At 42.6% G+C, this 11,215-nt stretch overlaps 1 protein-coding gene across 5 annotated transcripts in view; it reads right to left on the bottom strand.

The window, feature by feature from the left end:
• Positions 1–4,817: 4,817 nt before the first annotated feature.
• The window catches only part of LOC115948130, a 69,294-nt gene continuing 62,896 nt past the window's right edge, over positions 4,818–11,215 (bottom strand). For 2 of the 5 annotated variants that reach the window (XR_004081975.1, XR_004081976.1), the window contains exons 5-6: positions 7,842–7,980; positions 5,057–5,176 (exon numbers count right to left, since the gene is read on the bottom strand). Coding sequence is in view for 3 of the 5 variants with exons in the window: in XM_031058847.1 (XP_030914707.1) it covers positions 7,758–7,980 (223 nt within the window). In the remaining 2 variants the exon portion in view is untranslated. Of the gene's footprint in view, positions 4,838–4,911; positions 4,941–5,056; positions 5,177–5,320; positions 7,981–11,215 lie in introns of those variants that run through there. The other 3 variants (XM_031058849.1, XM_031058848.1, XM_031058847.1) reach the window with 3 other exon arrangements.

Here is an 11,215-nt window from a genome sequence, read left to right as displayed (position 1 = left end):
TAGTTGACAAACCCTGCTATAATTACTCCCTGTACACGATGATCTGTAGGCACAGCAACTCCAGCAGGGACTGAGCTGCCTCCAAAGACATTTTGTGCTGGTTGGCTGCACCCACCAGGTATTTACATCCCACAAATCTTGTCTTTGTACTCCAAGTTTCTCAATATGGTTTTAATCTGAGATTAAAGCAGGGGGGGTCACTCTTTCGTGGAATGCCATCACTTGTGAATCAGGTTTGCAGCACAGGAAGCTGTCCTGGACTCAGCTGTTTCTTGGCTTTGAGAGTTTAATTTTTCCTTTTGTTGTTTTGCACATTACTCTGCTCTGTGAGCAGCAAACACAATTTTCTTTCACCTATGGATGAAATTTTGTGAAAGCAGCACATTTGCCACCTCAAAATCAACCCCAAAGTTGATCCATAGCACACTTGACCACTCCTAAAGCAGAGCACTACAAGAGAAAAGCACTTCAGGGCTTGCATCAGATATTGTCTGGCCACCATGGACCAGGCTGGAGGCATCCAGAGATGGGCTCCAGCTTCTGGAGAATGCATTGATTGAGTCATTTTTAAGGAGTTTGCTATTAGAATAATTAATGGTTGTTAGGGTAGGAACCAGCAGCTGGGAAGGGTGGATACAGGGCTTAGTCTTGTTCATTGATTACTTTGCAGTTCAAGTTTTGCAAGTGGGATCCAGCCCTTGAGATGGAGATTCCCGTGCTGGAAAAAGGGGAATCAATAAATCTATTGGGAAAAACATAATTTCATTTTCCTTCTTAACCAGAAATTGAGATACACACGTTTCTCCCTCCCTGCTTTTCCCTGACTTAAATATATCCTGTGTTATGTAAGTAATTGTTTTGAACCCACTCTAGGACACAGCCAGAGACATGACTCCAATAACACATTATCAGTAAAACAAAGCAAAACAGTTTCATGTCCCTGCTGGGTTTGTATATCCACTCTTAAATGAGCAGATTGTCTCATTATTCACCCTGATCTGGTCATTGTATGCTTAGTCACAGCTGTCACAACAGGTGCCCGAGCCTCCCCCTCCATGGCACTGCCTTTGCTCTCTGGAGTTTGTTGTCACATTCCTCTGGTGGCTTTGCTGTTCCTTCTCTGGCTCTTTCCAGGCTCACCTACATCATTCCTTCTGAGATCATCCAGGTTTGGCCAACTTGGGATATAACAAACCTTCATCATTCCTTCTGAAGTCATCCAGGTTTGGCTAACCCAGGATATAAAAAACCTTCAATCACTCTGAGACCATCCAGGTTTGGTCAACTTGGGATATAACCAACCTTCATCATTCCTTCTGAGATCATCCAGGGTTGGCTAACCTGGGATATAAAAGCCTTCATAATTCCTTCTGAGATCATCCAGGTTTGGCTAACTTGGGATATAACAAACCATCATTCCTTCTGAGATCATCCAGGTTTGGCTAACCTGGGATATAACAAACCTTCATCGCAGCCATCAGCTCTTCACAAGCTGATGTTCCTCACCCCATCACACAAAACCAATTTATCCATCAGCTTTGGCCATGGTTGTCTTGCCTGGGCTTTTCCCATCTCTCTCAGTATCTCCAGTGCCCACTTCTCCTCATGGAATTAGATATTCCAGGACAGGGCTAGAGGCTGATTCCTCCACTAGACCAGGCCATGCCAAGCGACAGCAGGAGTCTCCAGTGAGTTGAGAATTTCCGTGGGCTCTTGTCCAACATTATATTTAACGAGAAAATTCTTTGGAAACAGCTTTTATGTCCCAAGATATCATCTCTTCCCTTTTATTTCTCTTTAACGTCCTTTGGAGGTGGTGTGGGGCTCCCAGGGTTGAGGGCAGAGCTGCTCCCCTCCTGTTCCTCTGCTCTCACTGCAGATTTATCCATCACATTTTCCCACTGAGCTCAGCACTCACTGGGGATCTTTTACTGCCGAAAATCCTGTGAGTTCTTCAATTATCAGCACTGTGCCACTGTGAGCTAACAAACTTTATCTAATACAGCAGCATATCAAACATTTTTAGTTCTGTAACAAATGTTTTCTTAGCTGGAAGCAAATCTCCTCTGATATTAAAGTACCTCCAAATAAAGAGACAACTTTATATGAATTTTTTTTCTATTGTCTTCAAGGAATATATTGCAGGTTGAGGGGGAAAATATACACAATTCAAGCAAGCTCTTTTATGTTTTGTAGACATCAGAATTTAGGGCCTAATTCCTGAAATGACGTAATCCATCAGTCCCACTGAATTCCAAAGGCTGGTGAGGGAGAAACTAGACGGAAAGCCAGGAATGTAACCTGTATCAATCCCCTGAAGCACTGAAAAGATTTCTATAATTTTCCTTCAATAAAACTACAAAGGAGCAAGGAAAATACCCAGCTCTTGATTTATTGACAGAATAAATAAATTCAGTGCACTACTACTACCCCTACCACCACCATTTGTTTTCTCTCTAAAAATCCAGAGTTAGGGGGTAAACCAGGCATTTCTACCTCAATTTTCATCCATTTGGGATTAAAATCTTCTTTTCTCCCTAATTTCTTCCTTCCCTGCCTTCCCTGTCCTGCAGCACAGGAAATCTACAGAAACACAACTCCTTACAGTTGAGAACAAAGCGTTACCAAAATCTTCAATACATTGCCACCATTTTTAATGCAATTTATTGCCTGAAAACCAAAAGTAGAGGCAGTATCATGTTCATCCAGATTTCTCTTGGTCACCTCCACTTTAAATAATTCATCCTCTCTGTTGTTACATTTTACAGCTCTTTGGGAGTATTAATTAGCACGAGGAGCTAAATTGACTTAAATTCTTGCTGCCTTAAAACTGAGTAGGGAATTAATTCCTCTCTTATTCTCCCTCTTTTCCCATGTTACTTAAAAGACAAAATAATTATTTCTGGTGTTTGTGGCTTGACCTTTTTCAGGATGGAAGTGCCCCAGGCTGGCATTGGGTCACTTGCTAAAATAAATGGGAGCAGCAGTACCTGAATGCAGGTATGGACTGGTGGAAAAGGAAACACCAATCTGCAAAAAATACATGCAAATTTGGAGGGAGGAAAAAATCTGAGGGGTGATTTGGTGGGGAAAAAAGCAGAACAGAAAACTGGTATCCTACAAAACCATCAGAGCAAAGGATCTGAAGGAAAGGAGCTGGGTCACTGCTTTTTTTTTTTTCGTCTTTCTTTTTGTCTTTATTGTGGGTTTTTTGGTGCTGGTGCTGGTGGTGGTTTTGGGGGGGATTTTTATTTACCTTGTTCTGATTGCTTTATTTCATGGCTTGGCTTAACACACTTTCTCCAAAAATCACTGACCAGGATAAAAGAAACTTTGATTGCTCCAGACATCCCTTCCCCAAAGGGAGCAGGACACAGCCCCTCCCAGGAGGTTTGAACCCACTCTCATTTTTGGCATTTCTACCCTTATAAAACCTTCATCTTGCATATTATTAAGCTCTTCCTATTCAAAGATCCCAAAAAGGTGGCTGTGCCAGCCACCCAGCCTGGAGTTCAAGGCCTTTATGGGTGAGGAGACATTTGAGAGCATAGTAATAACACAAAACGTTTATCAAAGATTGTCAGAGAGTTGGAATTACCAGTGGCTATCAGTCAATAATTGTTGGAGTAAGTGATGGATACGGGATAACCCTTCCCAGGCAATTCTGCTGTGGGAATGAGAAAAGCAGCTGGAAGGAATTCATAACTAGAACCTCACAGAGCTCAGAGAAATGTGATGTATAAACAGATTATTATTTCCTGTGGATATTGGTGATAAATGAACTGGATTTGGTATGTCTGGGAAATATCACCACCCTTCAAGCCACCTCAGCTCCCTGTGGCTGAAGGCAAAAACCTCTCCTGTAACTTATGAGAACTTGGGAAAAAAAAAAAAAGCACAGAGTATTTGGGTCGTTAGAAATACAAAAGTTGCACATTCCTCCTGCACATTTTTCATTTAATTAGTATTTCCTGCGGGCTTTCAGTGTAATGAGTCATTGATTATTGCAAGGAGTGCTTTGCAGGGTAAATTAATTCATTTAAGAGAAACAGTAAGAAGTGTTAAGTAGCTGGATAAATAAATAAAAGGCAAAGTGTTTTGGTCATTTGGTTGCAAGTCAGGCCCAGGGGACCCCCATTTCTCTAAATCAGCTACTCAGTGAGCACACCAAGACCTGCCCTCCTCTTTCCTTATCTTTACCTGTACATACAGCTTTTATAAAATATGGAAAATCCCTCTAGATAAAGCAAAAATAAAGAAAACTCTGTTCCTCTGCTGAAAATCAGATTCCCTTTACCAACCTGACAGCTAATTACATGAGAAAATAGATGCAAAAAATGGAGTTTCCACTTATTTTAGAGAAAACTTCTATTTGCTGCCTGTTCATTTCAAATAATAAACAGAATTTCTGAAAAGAAAATAAAGCAGAAAGAGTACATTAACATTTAAGGTCAAAAAGAGAAAAAAGGTGATGTTTGGAAGAACTGGTTGTGCCTGTGACATTGATCTTAAAACATGAGAGGGACATGGGGCAGGAGTAAGGATACATGAGGATGTATTACCTGGCTTTTCAAAGGGCTTGCAAAAACATATTCTAAGGAAAAAGTCACTGAAACAAGAAACCTCTTCAATGCAAACAGAGATGGAAAAGGAGTAATTTTTGGTATTTATCAATATATTTATGCAGAATGTGATTTACCAACCCAGTCAGCAACTGGCTTTTGAGAATTCCACACAGGGGAAAGAAAGAAACAATATAAAACAATATAATTCCTCATGACCTTACCTTGAGCCCATTCCCATCACGAACGAGCTTGGATCACAAAAGATTTGCCACCTGTAAAATATGGTTACAGTTTGTGAAGATCCCAAACTCCCTGCACTGTTAAACTCCATAAATCCAGGGGAAATGTTGCCTCGTGTTTGGCCTGAACACACAGCTACAAAATCCACAAACATCAGGGTTACTTAGGTGGTTTTTATTGTTGAGAAGGGGTCCCAATATGCTGGGAGGAAATTTCTTCCCATTGGTCTCATTTTGTCTTTACAAAACTTGCCTTTTGCTGCCTCCAGCCTTGGAAACTGAATTTTAGGTGTTGCTCAGAAATGCTCCATGAACACCCAAGCCCAGAAAGGTAACAATCACCTCTGTTTCCAAATATTTCTTCAATTCACACTGCAAAGCAAGAGAGAAAAAAAAATACCTTTATACAGGAAATTATTCCTAGAAATCACAATCTAAGCAGGGGAAATGCTAAATTCAAGAAGTAAATTAGTCATTTATAATATGCACTCAGATCTAGCCTGAGATGTGCTATTAACTCATTTTAAGCTGCAAAGCTCTGGGGACAAGAGGCACATTTTCCATGTTGGGACTTGCAGAGTCAAATTTAAACCCATTAATGGCACTCACCAAGCACCAGCGCTCCGAGGTGGCCTCACTGAGCAAATTCCATTTATCCAAGGTGCCTCTTCCAGTGAGGAGCAGTTATCAGGCTGCATAAAAGCTGAATTAAAAACCTCAACCTAAAACAGGGTGTGTAAGAAGTAGCAGGGAGTCAGTCCTTCCCTCCCTGGAGATCCCTGCTTTCCCAACAAACAGGCAGACTGTAAGGAGCCATTGTGCATTATTTTCTGCTGGTAAATGACTTCGTTCCCTTGTCTGCAACAGTGCAGGGGACACTCCAGCTTGGGGACGGAACTCCAGCTGGACTAACCCTGTCCAGGCACAGAGCCTCTCCCAGGGAACACAGGGAGCTCAGGGAGTTTCGTTCCTTGGCATGGAAAAGAGGGGAAAGAAAGATTCCAGCACCATCTGACAGGTGAGTAAGATTGTATTTACAGACGTGGATTTTGGGGGAGTTCAGTGACAAGAAATTTACTTACTGGAAACTCAAAATGTTGGGGGTGTCTCCGGGAAGAATGCAGAAGTGGGGAGGCCCTGGCACAGGTTACCCAGAGAAATTGTGGCTGCCCCATCCCTGGAAGGGTTCAAACCCATCTGGCTGGGGTTTGGAACAGCCTGATCTGGTGGAAGGTCCCTGTCCACAGCAGGGGGGTTGGAGTGAGGTGATCTTCAAGGTCCCTTTTGACCCAAACCCTTTTGTGACTCTATGATTTAGATTTTTAGACCTGGAACTGACGATGCTGATGTTGAAATGGCTGATAGCATCAGGCTTTTTTTCCCAGATCTGTTTGATTTCTAAAAATAGCATAGAATCATGCAATAGTTTGGGTTGGAGGGCACCTAAAGGATCACTTAATACAGTATACAGTCAGAATGTTCACAAAAAGAGCTGAGTTCTGCCCTATTATTATCTTTGTAAAATATTTTTTATTTTCTAGAAATTGCATATGTTGATCCTTGCAATGCTTTACAAATAATGCATTTATCCATCATTTAAACTGTACATTATAATTTATAGGTTAGTTATTTTATTTTCGTGTCAATCAAAGCGGGAAGCTGTATGAAAGAGCTTAGATTAGGAGAAAGAGATTTTTCATGGTAAGCTTTAATAAACTAACGATGACATTATAAGAACTATCGAATAAAAACCTGCCATCTAATAATAAGCTTGTTCCTGTTTGTTTAAATGTTCCACTTTGTGCTTGTTTGTAAAAAGTTAATCATTACAGCAAAGTTCAACGTGTGGAAACAGGTGAGTCTGCTTTGGCTAAAACCTGCAGCATTGAGCAGTGAAAAGGGGGCTGGAGATTTCAGCCCTTTTTATTGCAGAATAAAACCTCCTTCTGGCGATGAACAGGAGGTTTTGCCCAAATAACTCCTGTGTTAGGCAGGGTAAGGATTATCCCTGTCCTAGCACAGCCCTGTGCAACCTGACCTTGAATGTTTCCAGGGATGGGGCATCCACCACCTCCCCTGGCAGCCTGTGCCAGTGTTTTGTAGAGGAATTTCCTCCTAAATCTGTCCTGTCCTTACTCCACCAGGCTGGAAGCTCCAGTGGCTCCCAGAGATGGTTCTGCTGGGCAGCCACCTGCTCCCTGGCATTCCACAGACTAAAACACATTAAACATTTATTCATCAAAGTTATTCTCGGGGAACCAGCTGTCCCAGCATCCCGAACCCCAAAACACACCCACATTCTCTGATCCCAGGGCAGCAGGTTCATCCTGGCTGCTCCTCTCCAGTGTCCCCCAGCAGGGACAAAGCAGGATGCCCTGACTCCTGGGGGCTGCTCAAACACTCTGTGCCTGCTGCCTGTGCCACGGAGGTTAAACCCTGACACTCCTGAGAACATGGCAGAGCTCTGCCAGATGCTGATAAATGAGATCTCAGGATTTCATGTTCAATCATGGATATTTGGACCTGTTACACCCTCTCCTGCTGTGACCCCCACCAACCACAGCCATATGGAGTGGTGGGAGCACTGCTGGCCACACCTGCTGGTGGCCTCAGGTCAGCTTTGGCAGCAGCCCTGTCCAGAGCCCCTCCATAAATCACACACTAAACTCGTGTCTCTGGCCATCTGGAGGCTCCCAGCTGGACCACGAGCACAGATCCTACACCTCTTGGCACTGTGGGGGTGGGCAGTGGCAGCACGGGATGCTGAATGTTCTCCTTGGGAAAGGGATGTTCCCTACAGGAATGGGATGTTCTCCACAGGTATGGGATGTTCTCCTTGGGAAAGGGATGTTCTCCACAGGAATGGGGTGATCCCTACAGGAATGGGATGCTCTCCATGGGAATGGGATGTTCTCTGTAGGAATAGGATACTCTCCATGGGAAAGGGATGCCCTCAGAGCAATGCAGCCCAAATCATCCAAGACCTAAACAAACTCTGCCCTTTCCCCCACCCTGCAGAGGAATGAGTCCTCCTCACCTGCATTTCAATCCATTTCAGCATACAGGTGCCTGGAAAGCAACATTTCTTCTTTTGAAGGAGAAAACTCCTCTTAGACCCACCTCTTCCACCTTTTTTCTTGTCAAGAGAAACTGTTGTTGCTGGTGATGCTATTTTCCTGCAGAAAGGAGCACGTTAACCTGTGTCATTTGGAAATACCATTTGCCTTTTTCCCTCCAGATGGAAACTCTTTGGTGTCTGCTCTCACTAAACACACAACTAAATCAAGATATGATCTGCTAACATATTCAAAATAATGTTTGGCCTGAATATTTTTTTTAGCTTCAAACATCAATTTCATTTCATAATGAATACATGCTTCATCTCATAACATTTCATTTTTCATACATTTAGCAAAATTGCTTAACTGATACTTTTTTCCCCCAAACAGCTTTATTCCTACACTAAAGACATGCAAATCAAAGACTTGCACTCTTATATAATGTGCAGAATTCCCTACTGTTGGTTCAATCGCTAAATTCTAAAATATTCATAATAACTATATTTTTTTCAACATTAACTTGGTATCCTGATTCTTTTTTTAGGGAAAGTACATTAATATACCCAAGCAGAATTTTACAGGTATATCTGTGCAATGATTTTTTTTGTTTTTATTCACTCCCCTTTCCAGAGGGGAGCCTCCCCAGCACCCACCACGTGCTCCAGATCCCGGGAGCGTTATCAGGAACGCTGGCAAGGCACATCCAGCCTCCTTTCCTAAGCCTAAAGCCCTCTGCAATTCTTGTCTGAGCAGTTGTTAGCTGAAGACGAGACGACTTATTTCCATTCATTCCCTGCATAATCCACCTTATGAATTTCCACTTCACCTACCCGCACAGCCAAGGAGCCAGAAATACAAAATATTTCCCACTGTGTTTTAAACCCACATCCTCCTGGATACACGATAAGAGCTTAATAGCTTTGACACTGCACTGTTTTCATATTCATGCCTAAGTTATGGATACAGCAACAGATCAGCACTTCTTTGTGCCTGGCATTGGCTCTGCTTCGCTGCCTTAAACTGTCTGAGTCAAGGCCACGTTTTAATGCCATAGAGCTCTATTCAAATACCAGTATGACCACATTTTAAAAGCCACCCTGTACCACTTCATTGCCGCAGATGTCCTTTACATCTGGCAAGGGCCGTTTCTCTGCGTGTCAACAGTAATTCAGTTTAACAGCTGTCTCTTTTGACAAGCTTAGTGTCAGACTCTAAAATGACAGGGTGACAGTTTTCCTTTTCTTTAACAGAACATAGTGAAAATTAACTGTTTGAATGCAGGAGCACCGAGCGCCTCCTGAATACAGTTTGGAGTCAAGGGAATGGGGTTGGGAATTGTTGGTTATTAACAACCCGAACTGGAAACCTGTAGGGTCTGGCAAATTCTGGCACTGCCCCTGGAACTGTGACTTTTACCTGAAATCAAAGTGATCAGCAGCCAGAAAACCTTAAATTGGGTTGAAGTAGATGTCGGAGGGAAACCCTGTGAATTTGCACACTGGTGTGATGAGTGATTTTCCTGAATTGCATAAAGACACAGGACAATATCTCATGTATTTAGTTAAAGTGCTTCTTAACACAGCAACTAAAGGTACCCCATGTACCTTTACAGGTACTCAGTACATGTAAGAGTACTCAGCTTTCCAAAATCACTCTACACATGCAGGTTTTCCACAAATTTCAGGTCTCCAAAAACACCTCAGCATAATTTCTGTAGGACTACAACTGTGCCTGGAATAATACTGTACATCTTCATGATTGAAACCTTTAGCAGCAAAACCAGCTTGTGGACAGTCACAAAGCGCCACCATGATTTATGAACCACCAGTAAATGCTACCAAGACACCGCTTTAATCTGGTGCAAGAGTGAGCTTTACAAGGCTGCTTGTATTTGGCTCACATAAAAGCGAATTAAAAAAATATAAACCTTGCACTCTGTGCGTTTAAACCATGTACTGGTGGCAGCTGTACACTGGGTCACCTCCTTGTGTCTGTTCTCCAGGGCTGAGCAGTGAGGATGGAAGATTCCTCCCCAGTTCAGTTCTTGGCCAACCTCAGAGTGGCTGCAGTGACACTTCATCCATCTCACACTATTTGCTTTAAAGAATTACAAAAGATTTTCTGTTGTTTTTTTCCTGGGTAAGCAGGTACAGCTAAAGCATAACAGAATAACCAACTAAAACCCAGCAGGTTGAAAGAGTGGAAAAACAAGTATAATATTGAAGCTCATTATGTAATTGCTTTTGTTTGCTTAATGTTGTCATAAGGAAGAATTTTCTTACCAAGGTGGCAGAACACTGGCACAGGATGCTCAGAGAGGTGGAAAGGGCCCTGTCCTTGGAAAGATTCAAGGTTCTCTTGGACAGGGCTCTAATCAACGTGGTGTAGCTGAAAATGTCCCTGCTCATGACAGGGGGGTTGGATGGGATGCCATTGAGGGGTCCTTCTACCCCAAACCATTCTCTTATTCAATGATAATTACTTGTATGCGATACCCATGATTACAACATGTGGCCACCTCATGATATTTAGAACAATTCACACTCAAAAGCCTACAAATACCTCTAAAAACCACGCTCAGTTTTATAGCTGGGATGGAGGTTTCCCATTTCTCAGTTTCATAACACAGCCCAGCTCTTCCTGTTTCATTCCACCTTTTTAAACACAATTGGTCCTGACCTGCAGAAGTCACTGATTGTCCACCACTCTCTATCCAGGCCTCTCCTACAGCAAAACCTTGTCCCTGTGCTGCGGGGGTGGGACAGAGATGCTGACAGTGCCACCTTCCTCCCCACTCCTTCCTCACCCACACACCCTGTGCTCTCATTTCCATATCCTGGGAATTCATACTTTCATAGCCAGAGGTGAGTCTCTGCAAAGGGAACACGTTGCTGGGGTTTTATTAATATATCATGAAGCTCAGTTAGCTGCAAACACATATTTTTAGCACAACATCAGCCCCATGGGACGTGCAGGTCGCTGCCTTTGGAAGGGTGGGTTGTTATTAGTATTGCACTCAGAGCTCAGCTACACAAAACATAGAGCATCACTTTAAAAACTTCATCTCCCTAAAACCTCTCACATGCCTGGAACACTGATAATTCTATAACTTAAGCTGAACAGAGTACTATTCAGCTGTAAATTTTATGGCTACCCTCTCCACCTCTTATGAAGTGTGAAAAGAGGCTTCATATCTGTCAGTCTTTGCTCAGAAATGACTTTCGCTGATTACTTAAACTTTCGTTAAATAAGCTTTCCACAAGCTGTAAAAACAGAACACAGTAGGGAAAAAATTGGCTCTCCTTTAAAAGTGCTGTAAAGTCTCTTTTTGAATGAGTAATTAGAAATGTGT

This window comes from Geospiza fortis, unplaced genomic scaffold (genome assembly GCF_000277835.1).
Source record: "Geospiza fortis unplaced genomic scaffold, GeoFor_1.0 scaffold29, whole genome shotgun sequence".
In the NCBI taxonomy this organism is placed as follows: domain Eukaryota; kingdom Metazoa; phylum Chordata; class Aves; order Passeriformes; family Thraupidae; genus Geospiza; species Geospiza fortis.
This window is presented reverse-complemented; position numbering and strand designations above follow the sequence as displayed.